Raw genomic sequence first — 24,980 nt, forward strand, 5'->3', positions numbered from 1 at the left:
TTGAACTTGCAGCCTTAACTTGCGCTGCTCCCCGCTTCGCGCCGGTGCCCGCGCCCCGGCGGAGCCGCCTCGCTGCCTCCGAGCCCCGCCGCGCTGCAGCCCTCTGCCGGGCCGAGCCCGGGACGCCGCGCCCTGCGCGAGGAGAGGGACTCGGCGGCCGGCGCCGGGAGGAGAAGCCGGAGGCCACGGGAAGGGAGCGGACGCCCGGTCCCCGCGCCAGGTCCCTGGGCCAGAGCTTTTTCCATGTGGAGGCTCTTTCAATGGACGTGTCCCCGCGGGCTTCTTAGACGGACTGCGGTCTCCTAAAGGTACGGGACGCGCGGGCCCCGGGGTGCGGGGCGGGCGCTGGGCTCGCGCGGCGGCGGCGGCGGCGGCGGACCCCCCTCCGGGGCGCGGCCGGGCAGGACGTAAACAGACCCCTCTCCGGGGCCACGTGCAGCCCAGCCCGGCGGGGGCGCCCCCTTTCCCCGCGCCCGCACGCTTCCGCCCCTCCTCCGCTCTTCCTCGATATATTATTAAGGCTGTTAACACTTAGATGATTTTTTTAAAAAATTAAAAAGTCAAAGAGCTGCCTTGGAGAGGATGGCCCCTGGGTTTCACCCGTTAGCTGCCAACCTGTACGCCGTGGCACGGCGCTGTCTTCATCAAGATTCTGGGGGAGACCCGCGCTCTCCATCAGAGCCCCGTCCCCCGTAGGAAAGCGCTGGGCGTTAGGGGTTCTCTCCGCCGGTTGCTAGAAGCGCTAGAGGGCCAGGGTCCCGCTCGCGCCGTGGGTTTCCCCGCTGGCACGTGCGCGCGTGGAGATCGGCCCTTTATGTAACGCCGGGAAGGTACCTGCGTACGCGACCGCACCGGGGGCTCGCGGGCGGGCGTGGAGCGGGGCGTCCCGACACCCAGCGGGCAGCCACCGCCAAGCGGCTTCAGAAGTCGTGGTCCTGAGTTTGCAGGGTCTGGAAGTGGTGAACTGTGGCTCAGGAAGTTCCGTGCCCCGGTTCTCAGGAAGTCACATGCGCGCGCGTTTATAGGCAAGGGAGCGCTCTGAGTTTGGCTAGGCGCGGCAGGGTGTCAGATCAAGCGGTGATCCCCCAGACTCCCTGCATGGCTGCCAGCTCTGGTGTGTGTGTGTGTGTGTGTGTGTGTGTGTGTGTATGTATGGGAGGGGGGAGTGACAACCACTTAAGTTCAGTGGGGAGGGAGCGAGGGATAAGGCCAACCCCCAAATCAAGTATCAGACGGGCCCAGGCTGGGGTGGGAGAGAGAAAAGTGCTCTGGGTCAGGAACTTGGGGCCCTCCATTCCCCCACCCCACCCCAAACGTTAGAGCTGTGGCCGCTCTGACATAGCCAGCAAGTGCTGCAAGGCAGGAGGGCGCCCTGGAGGAGGAGGCGAGCGAGCGCAGCGGGAGCCCAGGCCGCGGGGGCGGGAAGGGAGAGGACTGGGCGGGGAACTCGGGTGACTCACGTCGGCCCTGTCCGCAGGTCGACCATGGTGGCCGGGACCCGCTGTCTTCTAGCGTTGCTGCTTCCCCAGGTCCTCCTGGGCGGCGCGGCCGGCCTCATCCCCGAGCTGGGCCGCAGGAAGTTCGCGGCGTCATCGGGCCGCCCCTCGCCCCAGCCCTCGGACGACATCCTGAGCGAGTTCGAGTTGCGGTTGCTCAGCATGTTCGGTCTGAAGCAGAGACCCACCCCTAGCAGGGACGCCGTGGTGCCCCCCTACATGCTGGACTTGTACCGCCGGCACTCCGGCCAGCCTGGCGCGCCCGCCCCGGACCACCGGCTGGAGAGGGCAGCCAGCCGCGCCAACACGGTGCGCAGCTTCCACCACGAAGGTAAGGCGAGGCGCGCGCCGCAGGGGCAGAGACGCGGGCGGGTTGCTACCCGCAACGCCGAGCACCAAGGCCGGCTGCGGGCATCCCTGGAGAGGCAGTTCAGCCAGAGCTCTGCGGATGCTGTCCCTCTTGCTTCCGTACCGACCTTTCTGAATCTGATTTTCAGGCACTGCTCGTGTGGCGGGCCAGCCAGGGATTCCCCCTTGGTCGGTCCGTACCCGTTTCCTGGCACGCAGCCAGGAGGGCGACTCCTCCTCCAGGAACCAGAGCGGAATCAAGGGATGGGGAAGACGAGGCTAAAAGGCATGCCCCTGGTCAGCTAAGCGTGCAGGAATTCCGCAGTGGGAGAAGGAGGAGGTTTGGGATTTCTCGAAGTCTGTTTGGAAGCCCTTGCTCCATAAATCTGTGTCTCCAGCTTAAGCCAGGGTTTCAAGCTAGACTGAGGCAAGGGCGGAATTCTCAGATAGTCTTGAAAAATCAAAGCCCAGGGCCCCCAAGTCTTCCTAATTTACAGTGGATCTGGGCCTGCGTTGGAAGATTTCGAATCCCTATCTAATCCCCGTGGGAGATCAATTCCACAATCAATCTTATTGTTTCCACAATGACTTTCTTGTCTCGTGCTTAAATCTGAGATAGGCTCAGAGTAGAGACAAAGCAAGCCTTCAGATAAAACCTTTTGCAGCAGCTGCCTGTCTTCCTTCACATGCATTGAAATGTGATTTTTTTTTTTCTTTTATGATCCTGGATGTGGTTTTCCTAAGGTAGGATATTTCTGCTGGTTTCATCAGAAAGGCATTTAGTGGATTTGAAATGTCTTAGGGCAGCTATGGAGCTCTGTTGCACCTAACTTCTTAGCACCGTTAGTCAACTACATGCTACATTTCCATTCTTTTGTTCTTTTAAATGTGCCTTTGGCTTAATAGCTCTAAATACAGAATGCATTCCTGCGAATTCTAGAAAAGAGTGGAGTTACAGATCACAGAACAGCCACTTGCACTGACTGATGTTCCCTTTTCCTTGACGAAAACAATTTTCTCTCAGTGGGACGTTTTCAAGAACGATGGGTGATAATGAGAAGAAGTCCCAAAGGCAGGTCCCATCACACAAGGTACTTCTCATCCCAGCTGTCACAGTGAAGGGAGCTGGGAGCTGGTAGCACGTGTTCCAGCACATTTTGAAGTAAAGTGTTTTCTGAAGATCTGAGGATCAACATCTTTTTCTATCTGTTGAGAATTCAGCCACTGACAGCAGAAGTTTGTTGTTACAGGAGAAAGGTTTTCCTTCCTGTGTCTTCTGTCATGGTAACCATGAGATGACTACAGGTTCATCGCTTCCAGTTGACACAGATTAGAATAGTATTTCTGGATAAAAAGGGAATAGGAGTTAGCTGGATAGGTCTCCTCTTAACGTTCATTTTTAAGGCTAGGAAGGTATGGTGTCTTTCTCATAACTTTGAGAGGAAGATTATTTAAAAATCAAAAGCACCTGAGACTTTGACATGTGTAACTGTTTCAGCAATGAAGTGTGCCTGTGTCTTTTTCTAGAAATGGCTTGATCAAGACCTAAGCAGGCTACCCAGAATATAGTAAGTTATTTTTGGCCTTAACAGCCGGGGCTGGGTTGATCCGAAGCCAAGAGCCAGGAGCTTCTTCTGGGTCTCCCACATGTGTGCAGGGGCCCCAGGACTTGAGCCATCCTCCACTGCTTTTCCAGGCACACCAGTGAGGAGTTAGATTGGAATTGGAGCAGCTGGGACTCGAACCGGCACCCATATCACATGCTGGTGCTGCAGGCTGGGGCTTTAATCTGCTGCACCACAGCACCGGTGCTAACTGCTTGTGTTTTTAATGAATTTATGTGTTTCAAAGTGTCAATGCTATGTGCAGGCAATATAGGAGTTACCAGCTTGCTTACCAGCAACTTGCAGTAACTCCAGATCTTAATCAAATAGATGATAGAGAAAAGCTATGTAATTTTTGCCCCTGATGTCAACAAATCTGTTTCTTTTCTCATTATGACTCTCATCGGTCTCTCATTAGGCCAGATGAAGCACATTTTGAGGACTGTTCATTGTTGTGTAACCCAGCACTTGGTTTTTTTAAGCATCCTTGTGCCATGCATGGGACTAAAAATTTTTTAGTAAACCATGTGATGAAGGCTGCTGGCTCAAGAGCAGAATGTAGTCTAAGAAGCATTCATGGACATTTATTTGGTAAAGGACCCAAAGACACGCCTGTAGGAATTAACCTGGTGTGTGTGTGTGTGTGTGTGTGTGTGTGTGTGTGTAGGGGGATTGGATGGATTGATGTAATCACAAGGTAAGCAATGTCATGATGAAGTTCTTTCAGTCAATCAATGAGTATGATGGGACCTCACAATAAGGTGCTTCAGAACAAAATTATCACTTGTCATTTTTCATTTTTCCTCTTGTAGTTGGTCTGATCTTTTCTACAACAACTTTTATCCTGGAGAGAAGAGGCTTTGCTAAAATTCTGTTTTTTTTTCTTTTCAAAGTCATTAAAACACACACATCCACCACATAGCCCTTTCAGAACTGCCATTGAGGGTAGAAAAATTAGTTCTTCAACTGGAAAGCGTGTGTTATTTCTCTGCTGCTGTTGGCAACACTTTGAAATTAGTTGACTGTTCCTACAGCAAAAGTCTTCATGCTTTGCAGTCAGGCTGGGATATGAGGGTGGCCGGTCCATAAGCTGATTCTCCAGACATGGCCTGAACTGACTGAATTATTGGCCTCTATGTCTAAAACTTTCAAGTAGAGATGAGCTCTGTTACCATAAATATGTGTTATAATATCCATATAATAGTAAGCATCAAGAAACAATCTTTTCCTTGTGAAGAAAAAGATATATCAACAATCCCAGTACAGATTTGAATATATAGTCACCCCCTAGGTCACCCCCAAGCCCTGGTACTCGCCTGCTGGGCATCCTTGGTGTCCCTGGGTACTTCAGTGTGATTGCTTGTTGAGGGCAAGGCTCTGGAGCTCGGTGCTAGCCCTGTTGTTTTCTTTTCCACCTCTTTTTCTAGTGGTTCCTGTATACTCTCATATTGTCATATTGAGCTGTTTTGTGTTTTTTTTTTTTTTTTTTAAAGCTGTCCTTTATATGGTCCAAGAAGTAGTCAGATGATAATAAGAGGGCACCAGAGCATTCCTGAAGAGCTGGAGCTAAGTGACCAGGCTCTCTCTCTCTCTTTAGTTGCCATTTCCTCTGTGGTCTTTTAAAAATATTTTTCTTTTAAGTATTTCCTATTTTGTCTCTTGTAACTGCATCAGTTCTCTAACCATGATTCTTATCTTCTGGAAAATCTTGTGTATCAGTCCCTATCATTTTGTTTTAGAGCCATAATTTCCAGTGCTACTCATTGGCCAAGTAAACTAGATTCTGTTGATTTAATGGGATTTTTTTTTCATTGTCTGCAGAGTCAAGCAGAATTCTCAGAGCACAGTAATGCTTTATCTTTTTTTTTTTTTTAATGAAATTTAGTGTACTTGGGGACAAAAAGACAGCCACAGAAAATAGTGGTCCCACAGCCCAGAGGGCTTGTCCACTTGCCTTGCTGCTCCTTTAGTTCTGCCTGCTGTCTCCACCTACCTGGGAGGTGGTACCTTTCTCTCCCTTCATTTAGGACAGAACTCCCCTCACGGCTGTCATGCCATTCAACATCCCTGTGCCCCTAGTGGTTTTGACTCCTCCCCCCGTTAGATGTTGCCATCTGTTGGCTAAAAAAGTGAATCACCGCAGTAGGCTCAAGTTCGCAGCTCTGCTTAGCAAAGTTGCTTTGACGTTGCTTAGTGCCAACTGTTTTATTTACAAAATGGAGATAATCGTAGTTTCTCTCTAATCAGTTTGTTGTGAGATAATTAATATAAAGCCATTGGTGCCAGACCAGGCATGAGGAAAGCACTTTGCACATTAGCTATCATTATTGTGATGACTTCTTTTTATTAATATCATGTTTTCTCCTTTCTCTATGGAAGAGGAGCCAGTATGGACCCGAGTAGGCTGAGCAGCTTCAGCCCAGTCTTATTTTGAGGTAGATGAAGAAATGACATCGTGCAGATATATGAATGAGAACCTCGCTTTTGAAGGAGGGGTTTGAATGTCCTTGTTGCCTTATTTTTCTGCATTTCACCCTATTTTTTCAGTCAGAGCTCCATGCATTTGGTTAAGAACCTAGAGACTCACTCACTCACGTGGCAGATAAGTCAGAAAGCTCAACTCCCTTAGCAAGTTTGCTTCTTGGGGTATTTAGAGAGAATTAACAATGGTATGAGCCTTCAAGAAAGCATACGTTACCTGTTTGGGTAAATGCACTATATGGGTATTTTCAGAATTGCTGAGCTTGCTGGAGAAGGCGTTTTGCTTTACTTTATTTCAAATAGAGTTTGAATTTTGCACCCTCAAGAAAAGGTGATACTCCTCCTTTGGAGGAGGACCGGGATGAAGTGGTATGTGGGCTAACCTGGGACAGTGGTTTTCCTGGGTGGGAGGTTTATAGGAACCTTAGACTTACCCTTCTGACCTGACCTTGCAGTCATGGGTGCTGAAATGGGCACATTTGTGTTAGGGTGGGCTGGGGTCTTTGGGCAATAGGTTAACTGAAGCTCAGTTTACAAGTTGGAGAAAGGTTTTCATGTTACCTGTTTGATTTAATAATGCAAAATTTCTCCTTTGTTAAGGCAGCTTACTTCCAGTGAGATTTTGAACCACATGGAATTATTGTTCTCTGTGTTTCTGGTGTAATAGTGGCAATTTTATTTGACTCAGTCTTATCTTTATTTTTTGAAGGGCCACTGTCTTATTTTATGCCTCTATTATACAAATGTCTTTCTGACTTTATTTACCTGTCTTTCATACTTCCCTGGGATATTGTCACTTCATTTTTATCCTCTGGCTATTTGTGTGTGAGGTGTGTGTATGTGGTGTGTATGGTGTATATGTTGTGTGTGTGATGTGTGTGTGTAGTGTGTGTGGTATCTGTGTATATGGTGTGTATGCATGTGGCTTATGTCAATGTGGTGTGTGTGTATGTGGTGTGTGTGGTGTGTGTATGTGATGTGTGTGTGGCATGTGTCAATACGTATGGGTATGTGGTATGTATGTGGTGTATGTTGTGTGTGGTGTGTGTATGATGTATGTGGTGTGTGTGGTGTGTGTATGTGATGTATGTGGTATGTGTGATGTGTATGGTGTCTGTGTTGTGTGTGATATGTGTGGTGTGTGTATGATATATGTGGTATGTGTGGTGTGTGTGATGTATGTGGTATGTGTGGTGTGTATGGTGTGTTTGTGTGGTGTGTCTGTTGTGTGTGATGTGTGTGGTGTGTGTATGATGTGTGTGGTGTGTGTATATGATGTATGTGGTATGTGTGATGTGTATGGTGTGTGTGTATGTGATATATGTGTTGTGTGCATGCTGTGTGCATTGTGTGTATGTGGTGTGTGTGATGTGTGTGATGTGTGTATGTGGTGTGTGTATGTGATATATGTGTTGTGTGTGCATTGTGTGTATGTGGTGTGTGTATGGTGTATGTGGTGTGTGTGATATAAGTGTTGTATATGTGTTGTATGTGTGTTGTGTGTGTTTGTGGTGTGTGTGGTGTGTGTGATGTATGTGGTGTTATGTGTGTGGTGTGTGTATGGTGTATGTGGTGTGTGATGTGTGTGTTGCATTGTGCGTTTTGTGTGTTGTGTGTATTGTGTGTGTAGGTGTTGTGTGTGGTGTGTGTATATGGTGTATATGGTGTGTAAGGTGTGTGGTGTGTGTGTGGTGTGTATGGTGTATGTGGTGTGCGTGTGATGTGTGTGTTGTATGTGTATGGTTGTGTAATTTGTGTGGTGGGTGTGCATGGTGTATGTGGTGTGTGGTGTGTGTGTGTGTTGTATGCATGTGGTGTGTATGACATGTGTAGTTTGTGTGTATGTGGTGTGTGTATGTGGTGTGTGGTGTGTGTGTGATGTGTGTGGTGTGTTGATGTGTGTGGTATGTGTGTATGTGGTATGTGTGGTGTGTGGGTGTGAAGTGTGTGGTGTGTTGATGTGTGTGGTGTGTGTAGTATGTGTGTGGTGTGTATGGTGTGTGGTAGGTGTGTTTGTGGTGTGTATGTGTTATGTGTGTGGTGTGTTGATGTGTGTGGTATGTGTGTATGTGGTATGTGTGGTGTGTGGGTGTGAAGTGTGTGGTGTGTTGATGTGTGTGGTGTGTGTAGTATGTGTGTGGTGTGTATGGTGTGTGGTAGGTGTGTTTGTGGTGTGTATGTGTTATGTGTGTGGTGTGTTGATGTGTGTGGTATGTGTGTATGTGGTATGTGTGGTGTGTGGGTGTGAAGTGTGTGGTGTGTTGATGTGTGTGGTGTGTGTAGTATGTGTGTGGTGTGTATGGTGTGTGGTAGGTGTGTTTGTGGTGTGTATGTGTTATGTGTGTGTATGTGTTATGTGTGTGGTGTGTGTGTGTGTGGTATGTGTGTATGTGGTATGTGTGTATGATGTGTGTGGTGTGTCTGTGTGTCTGTGTGTTTAAAACTCCTTTCATTTTTAGTTGTGGATTGGGATTCAGAGCTTTTGTGGTGGTTGTGATTTCTCAGGACACTTCTGTTAATGTAGCTGTTCAGTGAATGCCCTGGGCAATTTGCCTTTCCTTGCCCTCCTTGAAAGAAGAGAGTGTTCTTGGGTGCCTCGGATCAGAGAAGGCAAGAGGTCAGGCACAGCTCTGGCTTTGGTGTCACAGGGCCTGAGGATGCTGCTGGTGCTAGCCCTTGCTGAAATAATGTCTTGAAGACAAACACTGGAAGGCACCTGAATCAGAGGGAGAAGGGGAAAAAAGCTAAGTGCAATTCCTGGTCTTTGTTGGGAGCCCCCCAGGAAGAGCCCTGGTTCCATTCATGGGAAAGTTATTTTTCATGACTTTGCCTGGTCTGAAGTGCTATTAACTTACAGAGCATTTAGAATGTGGATGGATCCTGAGAGCTGTCCCGAAGAGATCTGGACTAACAGGCCCCAGAGGACCATGGAGGGCTCATTTCTTGGCCTGATGGTCCCTGTGTTTCAGCAGAGGATCTTCAGAACACCCTTCTGTCCAAGTCCCTGCCAGTGCCATCAGCTCTTCTACTAATTTTTATGTTGTTTAGCAAAAAGATGCTGATAAATATGCTGCTCTGGCAATCCACACTTGAATGTGGACATCTTTAGGACTGTGATCAGTTTGCAGCATCCTTTCACCTAGGATCCTGCTAGAATGCAGACTATCAGAACTGTGGAATCAGAGCCACACTGGGAGGCTGTGGTATCCTGGTTGTGCTGTGGGAACAGTGCAGTTTTGAGCAATGCAGTAGGAAGCATTGCTCCATGATTCGGTATCCAGTGCCCCGGCTGCCCCCAGAACTCCTGCTTACCTTGTGATGACAGTGTTTCTTTGAAAGCTTTGATGGTGAAGCTTTACACAGTAGAACTTTAGAGTGAGTGATATGGCATAATGCTGTTTTGCTAAGGCATCTAGGTTCTCTGAATGACAGATAGCTGTTTGCCTTCAGCAAAAACACAGCCATGAAATGAATAAAAATATAATCTCTTTTATGGTGAAGACATGGGACTGTGACAAAGTTGAATTTTTTTTGTGTTGTTGTTAACACTTCATTCTAACTGAAGTAGGTAAATGTTTTGACAGTGAAAATACCAGATGTGATAACTCTGTAAGAAAGTAAGTGCAAAGATCTCAGATTCTAGTGTTGTTTCCCATTTAATGATAGTGTTGTATCTTTGATGGTTTGCAGATTGTAAGGATTTTAAAGTGCTATCTCATATTTTATCATTTGCTTGGAAAGCAGTACTTCTTAAAATTGCATTCAGGAATCTGAAACCAGAGAAAGCTTTCATGCATGGCCCACTTAAATGGCTATTTTCAAATAACGATGATGAAGACAGACATGGAAGGATTATTCTGTAATAGGATGAGATTGTTCTTTATATCATGAGGATCACAATGGTATTTTTGTAAATTTTTGCAATTATTTTTTGGTTTTGTATCTTTCCTATATCCTATTAGTAGGTAGAAGTATGATTTTAATATGGTTTGATTTTTAAAACATAGAAGAATTACAGAAGACAAAGTCATTTCTTTTTCTTCCAAAGTCATCTGAAGTGAGATTTTGATTTTTGAGGTCATCAGGAGGTGAGAGAGCAACTAGCAGTTGGGAAGCCATTTTTCTTAACATTGGTTGGTCTGAATTCCTGCAGCGTCTCAGTACCACCCGTATGTTCCCAAAGAAGTAGATCCCTGCAAATGCCTTTGTCCCTGGACTTTTGAGCCAAATAGTAGGGTGTGCTTTGCAAAATGTCATCGTTGATGTTGAGTTTCAGAGTCTTTAATTAGGAAACTGAAATCTGTATATCGAGATTTGTAAATCACCTAAATTGCAGAGTAATGTTTTAGAATACCGCTTAAAGGATTGACATTAAAGCCGTTTTTTAAAAAAAGAAATGCAATAATTTCCTCAAATCCTCACTCATTAGACCTCTACTAACTATAGTGCTGACTTTTTTTTTTTTTTTTTTTTTTTGCCCTGAAGTCTGTGAATTCCAAAGAAATACTTCACCATTTCCCCTACTATTATAGCCACCTGGAAGCTGTGTTCCTATATTGGATCAAAAGCATAACAATTAATTACGAAATTTTGCTTCGTTCAGTACATGAACATGTACAAAAAGAAAAAGGGAAAACTATTTTTTTTTTTTTTACTTTAAGGGTATGTTTAGATTTTCTGGTTGTGGATGTTTTATGTAGATTAAATCAATTCCTTAATGAAGTTTGAAAATTCTCATAAATAATGGGGTTGTTGTTACATTTCTAGATTGTCCTCACTTCTCTCACTGAGTGATTATTTTTTTCTTTTTCCCCCATGTTCTATGTCAATTAGAATCGTTGGAAGAACTGCCAGAAACAAGTGGGAAAACCACCCGGCGATTCTTCTTTAATTTAACTTCCATTCCCCCGGAGGAGTTTATCACCTCTGCAGAACTTCAGGTTTTTCGAGAACAGATGCAGGAAGCTTTGGGAGACGATAGCGGTTTCCATCATAGAATTAATATTTATGAAATTATAAAGCCTGCAACAGCCAACTCGAAATTCCCCGCCACCAGACTGCTGGACACCAGGTTGGTGAATCAGAACACGAGCCGGTGGGAGAGCTTCGACGTCACCCCTGCCGTGATGCGGTGGACTGCACAGGGACACGCCAACCATGGGTTTGTGGTGGAAGTGACCCACTTGGAGGAGAAGCAAGGTGTCTCCAAGAGACACGTGAGGATTAGCAGGTCTTTGCACCCAGATGAACACAGCTGGTCACAAATCAGGCCTTTGCTCGTAACTTTTGGTCACGATGGGAAGGGGCACCCCCTGCACAGAAGAGAAAAGCGTCAAGCGAAACACAAACAGCGGAAACGCCTCAAATCCAGCTGTAAGAGACACCCTTTGTACGTGGACTTCAGCGACGTGGGGTGGAACGACTGGATTGTGGCCCCTCCGGGGTATCACGCCTTTTACTGCCATGGGGAGTGCCCCTTTCCCCTGGCTGATCACCTGAACTCCACTAACCATGCCATCGTGCAGACTTTGGTCAACTCCGTGAACTCTAAGATTCCGAAGGCATGCTGTGTCCCAACAGAACTCAGTGCTATCTCCATGCTGTACCTTGATGAGAATGAAAAGGTTGTATTAAAGAACTATCAGGACATGGTTGTGGAGGGTTGTGGGTGTCGTTAGCACAGCAAAATTTAAATAAATAAATATATATATATATTTTAGAAAAAAGCAAAAACAAACCAAAAAAAACACAAAAAGGATAAAAAAAATACCAGTTGACACTTTAATATTTCCCAATGAAGACTTTATTTATGGAATGGAATGAAAAAAAAACAGCTATTTTGAAAATATATTTATATCTACAAAAAGAAGTTGGGAAAACAAATATTTTAATCAGAGAATTATTCCTTAAAGATTTAAAATGTATTTAGTTGTACATTTTATATGGGTTCAACCCCAGCACATGAAGTATAATGGTCAGATTTATTTTGTATTTATTTACTATTATAACCACTTTTTAGGAAAAATAGCTAATTTGTATTTATATGTAATCAAAAGAAATATCGGGTTTGTACATAATTTTCCACAATTGTAGTTGTTTTCAGTTGTGTGTATTTAAGATGAAAAATCTACATGGAAGGTTAGTTTGGCAAAGTGCTTAGCACATTTGCTTTTTTTGCAGCGCTACTGTTAAGTTCACAAGTTCAAGTCCAGAAAAAAAAAGTGGATAATCCACTCTGCTGACTTTCAAGATTATTATATTATTCAATTCTCAGGAATGTTGCAGAGTGGTTGTCCAATCCATGAGAACTTTCGTCCTTATTAGGTGGAATATTTGGATAAGAATCAGACATTAATGATCTAATATGGAAGCCCTCCCCCCACCACCACCCCTTAATTTGCAGAAACAGTAAAGCAGGACCAATAGAAATAATTTGGAAAATGATGAACCTGCAGGAAAGTGAATGATGATTTGTTGTTCTTCTTTCCTAAACCAGGGATCCCTTCAAAGGGACTGATCTGGCCAAAGTATTCAATAAAACACGATTTCTTCATTATTGATATTGTGGTCATGTATATTGAAAATTGGTATCTGGTGGCCCTCAGCAGGAGTTGGAAATCTGTTTGTACTTTACCATTGCCTTGTTCAGGAGCTCTGTGTGTGCTCTGCAGGGCCTCATTTTCTAACGTTGCCCACCACATGGCAAAACGGTGCACGTTGTGTTTTAACTGCTCATCCCCTGTTCTCTGATATGCTTGCTTTTCTTTCCAAGGTTGTGTTCAAACACGTTTCTCTAAATGTTAAACTTATTTCAGATAATAAATATCAAAGCTCTGGCATTTCATTTCTATAAAGTCCAAGCTATAAGTGGAAATGGTGCATTTGTACAGCACTCAAAGTGATGACCTCGTGTTTGCATTTCTGTTTCTGATGGTCCTTGTTTCAGAGGGAGGTGGGGAAAAGTGAGGAGTAGTTGGGAAATCTCAGGTAAGTCATTTGATAAGTTCTGTTTGCACCAGAGGCATTACCAGTAGTTCAGTATTTTTCATAGGAACTTTTTAGGGACAGAAAGATTTAAGGGAAAACCGAAGGTTACAAAACAAGCAAAAGCTGGGTAACCCGAGATAAAGTTTCAGAGATGATATCCCATGCCACAGAGGCAACAGTGCCAAAAAATTAGAAAGGGAAAGTGTCTGAGATCAGCTTCTAGGCGCACATCTGCCAACTGGCCTGCAGCCCAAACAGAATGAAGTCAAATTAGGCTGGTCAGAGCGAACTTAGCCGTGGCAGGGCTTCTGTGCCCTGGGTTGGAAGCAGATCCGAGGAAGGTTCAGTGGCTATGTTTGTAAAACCAGGGAACCCAGAACTCCTCACTGTTTTACCAGCCGTGTTCAATTCCCAGGACTTAGCGTCCCCTCTGATGTTGCTCTGCTGCGTGAAACCTAGGTCTAACCTCCTTTCTTAGCCCCTGCCTTGAAATAGGCTTCAGAGACAGATGTGCTTTGTGGAACAGGTTGTCATCAAATTCTTCCCAGGAACTGGCTTTTGATGACCATAAACATAGTTAGATTTAGGGAGCTTTGAGCTTCTGTAGACTTTACTTTTCAATGAAGACTGTAATTAAAGTTTTACTAATACTAGTTGCCTTTTTAACATCTTTGAGCTTCTTTTTGCAACTATTTCTTTTGCTCTTGCATGGGTGAGAAGGGTGCGATTAGAGCCAGCTATGGAGGGCAAGGCTCCTCTGTGTTGAGCAGCCATTCTCCACCCTCCTGCAGGCTATATGGCATTTACCTCTTAGAAAATAATAACCCCTGCATTTTGCACTTCCAGATTCTCTCGATGAGAGTGTGAAAGGGTAGCACAAGAATGTTCTCCTTTGGTAGTTTGATTTATCTTTTCGATGGCTCTCTGGGTTCTGATTGTCTTGGACAAATTTGCTTCCAATGGTATCAGCTCAAATACACTCTCTTGTAATTATATATATCTATTTAATATATTATATATGTATAATCACTGATATGAAATTATATGCAATATATATTACCTATGAATGGATGATGGATTTTTCAGTTCAGTTTAATTTCAGGTTTTTTTTGACCATTGAGAATGCTGACTCTCCACAGCTACTTTGAGAAATGATATTCTTACAAGCATTTGCTCTTCTTATAGACCTAATAATAGCTCACAGTCGTTATGAGGAATACAGCCTCGTAACTAACCCTGTGCCATTTTTTTGGAATTTCAGCCACTATTCTGTAGGATGTTTTGAACAGTTTTAGAGGTGGACTTTGTGTGTGTGTGTGTGTGTGTGTGTATACCAACAAGTAAAAGTTTCTGAATTCCAGGGATCATCTTGACAAATTTGTCATCTGTTTCTTGTGCTTGTCTCTCCAGCAAGCATCTCCATTGCTTGGTTTTAACCTGTGTGGCACATCCAGATTGCTCTCTTCATCTTTTGCTTTCAAAATTTGGGAGAAACGGAAGGTGAGAGGCTTACTCATCTGCCTGTGCTCCCATCTTTTCATAATTTCTGCTCCAGCTGCTGCTTTAAATGGTACCTCAAGAGGTGGAGAATGGAGAGATGATGTGCAAACCTGTCGCTATAGCAAGCCACGTCATCACTAGAGAACCCAAGTCCATATTTTTCCCTTCAGATTTTCATGGGGGGGGGGGGTGTGGTAATCACCTATACAACCAAGAGTACATAAAGCACCTTTAGAAATAGTGTTTGTACTCTCCCGGCAGATTAGTGTCAGGTATTGATTCACTGAATGCTTCTGTGTCATAGCCTCCTGATCTGTTACGAGGCAAAAGGGACACAGCCATACAGTAGAGAATAAGTCTAGAGGAACTGGGACGTGAACTGGCAGACCATGAAAGCAAGAACGCCCTGGCGCTGTTTCTTCCCTGTTTTATTGTCTGCATGGGATGAGTAGGCTGAGATGGGGAATGAATGTGTGTGTGCTCCAGTCAGGTAAACTGCTTTTCCTCTTGGCTCCTCCCTGCTGACAGAAATTACAGCTTTGCGGTATTTTTCGGGTTAGAAGTTTCTGATCGTTTCCCTGCCTGGCAGACTTCAAAGTGAACTTCTACCTAGGGATCTCTGTGCTACATCAAACCTCTTAGATTTTAATGTGCATCTGAACTCACCAGTAATGTCTTGAAGAGTATGAACGTGTGATGTGTACACAGACGCCCCCAGAATCATGTCATAGCATAGATTCTGTTTCAGTGGGGCTGTGGTGGGGCCTGAGAGTCTGCATTCCTTCCAAGCTCCCGGGTGAAGCTCTAATGGATCTTCTCAATCGTAATTGCAGAGGGAGAACCAAATTTAGGCCCTTCTATAAGAAGCAGCACTTAAAGCAAGAAATAAAGACAAACCTGTGTGCTAGACGGCATCTGAATGCATTCTGCCGTATCTGAAATGATGCCCTACATGTTTTTTTTTTTTTTTTTTTCAAAGGCATTTTTTCCTCTACAAGATGACTGGCAATTTTGTGTTCTGGCCACCCTCAGACATGAAAACACTTGGTTGCTTATCTTGTAAAATCTTCTCTGCTTGCTTGCTTGGGCATGTATGAAGTCAGTTTAGTCAAATACGTGTCAGTACATCTATGTGGATGGGGGAGCAGGTGCAAGCCCTTAAAAACGTTCTTTAAAAAAGTTTAGCACTTAAGTCAGTCCACTGAGCTGATCCTGTGTGATCTTAGTGCCAAGCGTCTGAGTTAAAAGTTTTCGCTTTGAAGGCAACAAATATATGTCATACATTTGAAGCATTTGTTTATACTAAAAATGATGCTTTTTTTTTTTTTTTAAAGTTCTAAGGCAGTTCACTATATGCCACCACTGAGCCTAGAGGGTGGTATCAAGCTTCCAAGTCTGGAATTAATCTGGAATTTGAGGTTTGATATAATGGAAATTGGAATTTTCTCTGCCACAGTTGGCTTCGAATAAGGTCCTTAAGTGAAAGGGCTTGGGCTAAAAAGTGCAAAAGGAATTGAAAAAAGGGATCAGCAGGGAACAGTTTTCTGTTTTTGTATGGAGCTGGCACTTCAGCAAAACATCCTTACTAGGGTCTTTTGTTTCACAGCCTCTTTTTACTATTATTTAGGAGCACTTTGAAAATTTCTTATAAGCAACTGAGGTTTGAATATCTGTTGAAGAAGTACTAGAATGAATGGCTTCCTAATGTCAGGTACATGCTTTTTTCTATGGTGTGTGTGTGTGTGTGTGCACATAAATTATATATATATATATGAAATAGGGAAACCCAATTTATTCCTATTTGGAGACCAAATGCTAAGTGTAGAGTGCCTAGTTTTTTCTTCGAGTTCATCATTTTGTTGAATCTGTAGTTTGAGCTGAGGCACTTGTACAGTGCTCCAGGAGACACTGCCTTCACCACTGCTTGAAAGCTTGTGCTGCACGGAGCCTTGGGCCCCACTCCCAGACACCGCCAGGAGTGCATTATTCCTGCCGTCCATTCTGATGAGGTCTGTAAGCAAAGCGATTTGCTTAAAGCTCCCCTCTCAAGGAGCGGGGTCTCATCTGGTCTGCATTTACCCTGGAACTGCTTGGCCACAACACCACGAGCGAATAATTATTGAACTATTTTACTGTACAACTATTTCCAAATTGTTGATTTTTTATTGATTTCAGGAGGCAAGCTAATTGCCCCATGGCAACTTGATGTTAACGTTTAATGAAGATCAGGAAACAGAGTTTATGAAAAGCTTTTGTGTAGTAACTGCAAAGTTTCAAGAACTGTTTTATACTTCCTGACAGTACTGGGCCTAGCTTAATGGTTTGTTTTTATTGCTTAAGAGTGTAAACCTTGCTTTAGCCCAGTGTGTGGAAACTATACCCTCATCCCACATTACACACTTTCTCACTGCCTTTTACTCACTCTGGACTTCCTCCTCTGCCATCTACAGTCAGGACTTTTTCTGTTTTAATGGGCTGAAGGGAGTTTCTATCTTTGCACGCTGAAGAGTCTTACACACACACAAGCACACATGCACACGCACGCACACTTACCAAGTTAAGTGTCTGTATTGTTTCACTTTGTTTTGGGTGGAGTTTTTTTCCCTGCACTTGGTTGCTAGACGACCAAGCTGACAAAAGTTAAAGATTGAAAAGGCATTTTTAAAGATGCCAAATCTCAGTGGTTGGACTATTTTATCTCTGTCTTTATGTGAAAGGCTTACTTTTCTTACCAGGTTCCCCTGGCCTTTTGTTAGGTGCATGGCTAGTAGATTTTCTCCAGTTCTTAAGGCATTATCTGTTTGAGAACCTTCTGAGTTGTTGTTTCTCTTTGCTGGAACACGCTTCCCACCTGATTGACCAAGAAAAAAAAAACCACCACCCAGCTTAGTTTCCAAGGGTGTGTTGTAAATCACTAATAAAGCTGAGCTCTGGCTCCCAGCTGCTTCAGTTTTAAGGCAAAGAGGTAAAGATTGCTTTGTGAGGCAGCCATCAGCAATACGAGGTCTGGTGTGTAGAGAATAGTGTCTCCAGGAGGCTACTTCTGTGTTGCACCGTAGATAGAATTGAAATGCTTTTAAAAATTCTCAGAGGCCTAATTTTAAATCAAAGTCATTGGCTCATTGCAGGAAGATGCTGCAGGAGTGTGTTATAAATACACGATCTTTATAGATCTGCCAAGTTGGACGTGTGTTCACAAGCTCATCTCGCATGTGTACACAATTTGTAGCTGCCATGCGTTCCTCACCAAAGTCTTTCCTTTTTCCTCCTCCACCCTCTGACGTGCTGCTCCTCCTTGTGGGGCTCCCTTTGTTGGAATTCAGTCAAATCCATGGAAAACTTGAACCACTTTCCTGATTCATTTACAGGCAGGTTTTCCTGGCATGGGGATCAAGCAAGGGGCTCTGAAGTGTGTGCATCACAGACTGTCTTGGAAAGTAGGATTCTCTGAAGCCCATCTGGCCTGTGCATGTACATTTGACAGAAAATTCTCCTTGAAAAAAATCTGACTGAGTTGGAAATTGCTCGATACTTGGTTTAACCAGGAATCCCATAACCCTCCAAAGCATATCAATGTTGTCAATTTCACAAACCATGACAATAACTATGCTGAAACAGCCAATCTATGAAATGAATCAGGGTGCAAACTTACTGACAATAGAGCACTAAAGAGAAACAGGAAAAGAGTCCCAGGAGAAAATTCCAATATTTCCTAATCTCACAGGATTTATTGTATTTTTTGTTCAAAGATGGCTTGGGTGAATAATAGAAAGTGAGGAGAATTGGAGAAGTCAGGACATATATATATATATATATATATATATATATATTATGTATATATACACACACACATATAACCTTACAAACACATACATTGAAGACTATTTCAGAAGGTTGTAGGAAATGCGATTGAAAGAAAAAATTTTTTTCAATGCAAAAAATTTCTAAATCCCTACAGTTTTTTTTATAGTATGAATTTTCCACAACGTTTTGAAGACCTATGCATGGTACATGAATGAGATCAACACAGCTTTCAGCGGCAGATGGATAATTTTTAAATACTTTAAAAACGTGATGGTCCCTTTCTTGTGTGGAAAAGCGCTCAGAACATACTTTTTAAAAATATTTATTTATTTATTTTTATTTTTATTTGAAAGGCAGAGAGATAGTGACAGAGAGAGAGAGAGAGAGATTGATCTTCTACTGGCTGGTTCACTCCCAAAATGTCTGCAAAAACCAAGGCTGGGCCAACCGACAGCCAGGAGCCTGTGATTCAATCTCAGTCTCCCATGTGGGTGGCAGGGACTCAAGTACTTGAGCCATCATCTGTTGGAATGCAAGGAAAGGAGCCAGGACCCAAACCAGGCACCTGGAGATGGGATGCAGGACTCCCAAGCAGTGTGTTAACCATTGTGCCAAACGCTCACCTCCAGAGCTCTCTCTATTGAACTTCATTGAAACAAATATTTCTGGCTGACAAAGACTCCAAATTTCAGGAATTCCAGAACCCGTTTTTTTTTTTAAGATTCATTTTATTCATTTGAAAGGCAGAGAGTTTCAGAGAGAAGGAGAAAGACAAAGAAAGGTGTGTGTGTGTGTGTGTGTGTGTGTGTGTAGAGAGAGAGAGAGAGAGAGAGAAAGAATCTTGCAGTCATTGGTTCACTCCCCAAATGGCTGCCAGGCCAGAGTCAGGAGCCAGGAACTTCGTCTCCCACATGGGTGCAGGAGCCCAAGCACTTGGGCTATCTTCTGCTGCTTTCCCAGGCACATTAGCAAGGAGGTGGATCCAAAGTGGAGCAGCCAGAACTCTAACCAACACCTATATGAGATGCTGGCATTGCAGGCAGTGGCTTAACCTGCTGCACCATAATGCTGGTCTCCAGAATTTTCTTCCCAGGAACAGTTTCCCAAAGTAAACTATAGCCATGCCTGATACAAAGTATCAGAATTTATATCAATATTGTATTTGGAAAAAAATTATCTTTGGTGGGTTGTCATATGAGATAATATAGAAAGGGTCTTCACAAAGATGCTCATGGAAAAAGCATGATATGAGTATAGTATTCCTGGATTTCAAAATTTCTTTCACCAAAACAAACTGTTTTTTTTTTAAAACTTCATTTTCCTTCCCTTGTTTTGAGTACCCTCTGTAAGTGAGCTCTCTTGGGAGTATCCTCCATGCCTAAGTATCCCTTTCCATGACATACCCAGGTTAAAGCCAGGATGTCAGAAGGATGTTGCCTTTGTGCTTTTGTTTAACCTCACCCCTTGGTGTACTTCTGAATTCATGGAGGTACTTTTTTTAAGCTTTATTTATTTATCTGGATGGTAAAATTAGAAAGAGAGGGAGTCAGGGAGACAGAGAGATCTTCTATTCACTGGTTCACTCCCCAAATGGTTGCAGCAGCTGGGGCTGGGCTAGAATGAAGCCAGGAGCCTGGAATTCCATCCAGGTCTTTCATGTGGGCAGCATCTTCTGCTGCCTTGCAGGTGTGTTAGGGAGGTGGATAGGAAGTGGTGCAGCTGGACTCGAACTGGTGTCCACACGGGATTTCGTCACAGGTGGCAGCTTAACCCACTGTGCCACAATGCTGGTCCTTCACTGAGGGTACTTCTAAGGGTTTAGCATGAAGGAGCTGAGAGGGTGTTGTTAGACAGTCCTATATCACTGGGGTGTGTTCTTATAGCATGGCGGCCAGGATTGCAAAGCATCTCCACCCCGGAGACATGAGGGAGAGGCCATTGAAGCTATAACCCTGCTATTATTCCTGGGAAAGTTAGTTAAGAAATGTTGCAAGGTGGGAGGACAAGTCCCTTTGTACTGTTGCTGGTAAGTTCTGGGGTGCTAAAGTTTCAGTCCCAGTGGTAAAATTAAGAACCTCCCTCTCCAGCAGTGTGGCCAAATGTGACTCTGGAGGTCTCCTGCCTAGTGGATCAGACAAGTTTTGACCTCTTGATCTCCAAGGAGTTTGGGAGCTGTGAGACTTCTTGGTGATGATGGGTTATGGGTGGTCCTTGTCGGGTGGGTGCAGAAATTGGTACCTTTGATCTTCTCCCCATCACTTGCACAATCCTCAAAAAAACAGGATTAGACTTGTCTTCCACATCCCATTTTACCCTCTGTTCTCTTTCTCTATTTCTCAAGACCTTTTGTGCAGATAGGGAAATGTGTTGGGTGAGCAGCTGTGGGGGAAGCCAGCACCATCTGGGTCAAGGGGAGCACCAACAGTCAATGCAGCCGGGTACCCACAGTGATTGTCCCCTTTGTTCTCTGTGGTGGAAAATGCTCTCCTCCTGCCATCCGGCATCCTTTGGGACACTGCAGAGGAGGCAGCTCCCATGGTGGCATGGAGCAGGGAGGGAGCTGGCAGCCCAGTGACCTGAAGGAATAAAGTGCTTCTGCTCTGCAGCCAGAAACTGTGATTCCTTTATTTTAATTTTGAAGTTAACATTTTTTCTCATGACTCATTGATAATTTACTATGGAAGCTGAAAGGCTAAACAGCTATTTACTTTTTAGGAATGTAACACATTCGCTGAGTGGAATGCATACTCTTCCTTTGAAATGGAGGTGGAGGGCACCGGAGGCCTCAAGACACACAATATGAGGAGGGGACATTGTTTTCATCCTTTCCCTCCCAGCTCCCCCATGCACTCCTATACCTGCTGATCATCCTGGAAGTGACAGTGAGGCAGCTGGTGTCATATTAACAATGCTTGTATCTTGACTTGCTCAGAATGCTAAGTAGAAACGTCTCTGCAGTTGATGTTTGCCTCTTGTAATTTACCTCCTCTGGTCTTTGTTGTAGCATTACCAAGTGGGGGTAATATGTCTCATATTTATGTTGTGATTCTCATAAGTGAAGATTCTTTCCAAGGTCAGGGAGATCTTTTTGTACAGCTTTGCTGAGAATAGCACAGGAATTCTGCTTAATGGGAGAGGAAAGTCTTGGGCTGGCATAAGGGTATATGGTAAATTAAAAATAATACCCTTCTGTGCATACACACATGCTTACTTATCCTCACTAACTTTCTCATATGAAATGTAGTTGGAAATGGTAACTTGCTATATAATTATGAATTGCTATTATGATGATGATAGGTCGCTTATGAGGAAAGCTGCACAGAATTAATAAAAACGTGATTCCTCCAACAACTCCACGAAGTTTTGCACATCTTCAGAGTAAGGTCAATGGAATGATGCTTGGAAGCTTACTTTAATGAGTAGGTACCAATTATTCTAAATCAGCATAGCCAGTGCATTTCTGCATCAGTGCACAGTGCCTGAGAGCTCTCAGAAGCCGTCCAGACATTTTCCTTGGAGACGGATTTATTATTGTGAGTGTACTAGGGACATAGGAGCATCCTAGATCTGTCACACATGACCTGTCATCTTTCCCTCTTTCTTGTCACGTTCTGCAGCAGGAGAAGTTATGGATGAGGTGAATAGCAAATGAAATGCAATGTACCTCAATTCCCAGTATTCATCTTCAAAACAAAATCAGCTCTCAGGTGCAACTCTCAGCATTTTATTCTAAAGCAAAGTATCAGGGTTTGTGAACAAAAAAGTTAGAACCACACTATTATCCAATCCAGAAACTTCTAGCCACACGAGTCAACTTAACACTTGATATGTGCCTATCCCAAAATGAGATGTGCTACTGGGTAAGTATGAAAAAAAAAGTAGGATTTTGTGTTAATAATTGTTACATTTATTACATAGTAAAATTATAATACATTGTATAAAATGAAAAATATTATTTCACTGTTGCTTTTCAATTTTAATTTTATTTATATTTTCTTTTCAATATTTTATTATTAAATTTTTTGATTAATGCAAAACACATTTTCTGGGTTACAGTACAATGTTTCAACACAGATATATAGGGTAAACCAGTCAAACAGGCAACTAATTATTTCATTTTCATATCTTTTCTTTATGTTAGGAGCTCACCAGCTTCTCTCCTGCAGTTCTTTACATGGTATATAATACAGTATTACAAACCATAGAGAATCCATGCTACTGTGAAACACTGGAACTTCAGTCTGATCATATTTGGTACCATTTATGCAGCCTCCCTCTAGAGGCCCCTCACAATCTTAGTAGACTCTAATAATCACCATTCTAAGTTCAGGTCAGCCCCTCCCCTCCCCTCCCCTCCCCTCTCCTCTCCTCTCCTCCCCTCTCCTCTCCTTTCACAAATGAGATAGAACATGAAGCATTTGTTTTTCCATGTCTGGCTTATTTCGCTTAACATGATCTCTTGTTTTGTCTATTTTGCTGCAAATGTCAGGCTTTCATTCATTTTTGTGACTGAATACTATTCCATTGTATATGAAGACCATGTTTTCTGCATTCATTCATTCATCAGTGGATAACTAGGTGGATTTCGAATCTCAGCTATTGTGAATAGTGCTGCAGTGGACATGGGAGTGCATGTATCTTCCATAGGCAGATTTCATTTTCTTTGGATAGTACCCAGAAGTGAGTTAAATGGTTCATACGGAGATCTATTTTAGCTTTGTAAAGGATCCTCCGTACTGTTCTGGCTATACATTCACACCAACAGTGTAAGTGTTCCCTTTTCTCCACATCCTCCCCAGCATTTTTAAAAAAGATTTATTTATTTATTTGGAAGGCAGAGTTACAGAGAGGCAGAGGCAGAGAGCAAGAGAGAGATGTCTTCCATCTGCTGGCTCACTCCTCATATGGTCACAACACCCAGAGCTGCGCTGATCCAAAGCCAGGAGCCAGGAGCTTCTTCTGACATGCAGGGGCAGGGACCCAAGCATCTTGGACCATCTTCTAACTACTTTCCTAGGCCATAGCAGAGAGCTGGATCAGAAGAGGAGCAGCCGGGACTTGAACCAGTGCCTATATGGGATGCCAGCACTGCAGGCGGCAGTGCCACAGCGCCCCCTTCTCCCAGAATTTTTTTTAATTTTGTGTTTTTGATAATAGACATTTTCATTAGAGAGAGATACCTCGTTGTAGTTTTGATTTGCATTTTTTTCAAGTGTTGGTAGCCATCTGTACTTTTGAGAACTGTCTGTTCAGATCTTTCGTCCATAACTTTATGGTTTTTTTTTGTAGTTCAGTCTTTAGTTTCTTATGTATTCTGGGTGTTAAACCTTTTCCAGGTAGATAGTTTTCCTCCATTCTTTTTTGATTGTCTCTTCCATACTGTTCATTGTTGCCTTTATGTGCAGAAGCTTCCTACTTGGGTATAATCCCCTTTATCTGTTTTTGTTTCTGTTGCCTGTGTTTTGGGGTCTTATCCAATAAAATTGTTGTCTATGCCAGTATCTTCAAGTGTATTCTTGTAGTAGTTTCAGAGTTTCACATTTCACATTCAGCTATTTGATCCATTTTGGGTAGATTTTTTTTTTAATCTGGTAAGAGGTAGCAGAGGGGTTATTTTGCTTCAGTCTTGTCCATACGGATATTCAGTTTTCCTTGCACATTTATTGAAGAGACTTGCCCTATACCCAGTACATGTTTTTGGTGCCTTTTGAAAGATCAGTTGGGTGTAGATTCATGGATTCATTTCTAGGATCTCTATTCTGTTCCATTGTTCTGTGTATCTGTTGCTATGTCAGTACCCCAATGTTTTGGTTACAATAGCTTGTAGTGTGACTTGAAATCTGGTATTGTATGCCTGTAGCTTTGCTCTTCTTGCTCAAGATTAGTTTTGGCCACTGAGGAATTTTTGTATCCCCTCTGAACTTCAGGCTTTTTTCCTCTAGTTTTTTGCTTTTGTCAAAAAAGGTTTATCTATTTTTATTTAATAAAAAGAACATCAGAGATAGCTTGAGATAAAGATGGAGAGAGAGAAGAGGGGGCAGTCTTCCATCTACTGGTTCACTCCCCAAATGGCCACAATAGTTGGAGCTGGGCCAGGCTGAAGCCAGGAACCAGGAATTTCTCCTGGCCTCCCAACTGTTTGGAAGGAGCCCAATCATTTGGGTCATCTTCTGCTGCCATCCCTGGTGTACTGACAGAGAGCTGGATCAGAAACAGAGTAGCTGGGACTCCAACTGGAGCTCCCTTATAGGATGCAGGTTTCACAAGCTACAGCTTAACCACTATACCACAATGCCAGCCCTGAGAGGGACTGCTTTGAATACATAAATTTCTTCGAGTAGCATGGACATTTTAATAATACTAATTCTTCTAGTCCATTAATATAGGAGGTCTTGCCAGCTTTATTTTTTAATGTAGTTACTAGAAAGTTTTAAATTACATGTGTGGCTAGCATTTTATTTCTATTGCATAATCAATGAATTAGAGTACATTCCTATTACTCATATTTACTTCCAGACTGATGGCATTTCTCAGCTGGCAGAGATAAAGAAAGAGCTAGAGGGGCCGGCATTGTGGCTCAGTGGGTTAACGCCCTGGCCTGAAGTGCCGGCATTCCATAAGAGCGCTGGTTCAAGTTCTGGCTGTTCCTCTTCCAATCCAGCGTTCTGCTATGGCCTGGGATAGCAGTAGAAGATGGCCCAAGTCCTTGGGCCCCTGCACCCACGTGGGAGACCTGGAAGAAGCTCCTGACTCCTGGTTT

At 43.7% G+C, this 24,980-nt stretch overlaps 1 protein-coding gene across 1 annotated transcript; it reads left to right on the plus strand.

The window, feature by feature from the left end:
- Nucleotides 1-246: 246 nt before the first annotated feature.
- On the plus strand, nucleotides 247-12,482 carry BMP2 (bone morphogenetic protein 2). Its single transcript, NM_001082650.1, is given in 3 exon segments — nucleotides 247-308; nucleotides 1,478-1,827; nucleotides 10,763-12,482. Coding segments are annotated over 2 exon segments (1,188 nt in total). The 5' UTR covers nucleotides 247-308; nucleotides 1,478-1,484; the 3' UTR covers nucleotides 11,608-12,482.
- The last annotated feature ends 12,498 nt before the right edge of the window (nucleotides 12,483-24,980 follow it).

Source organism: Oryctolagus cuniculus, chromosome 11, assembly GCF_051225735.1.
Source record: "Oryctolagus cuniculus isolate XC-2025 breed Fujian yellow rabbit chromosome 11, ASM5122573v1, whole genome shotgun sequence".
Taxonomy (NCBI): domain Eukaryota; kingdom Metazoa; phylum Chordata; class Mammalia; order Lagomorpha; family Leporidae; genus Oryctolagus; species Oryctolagus cuniculus.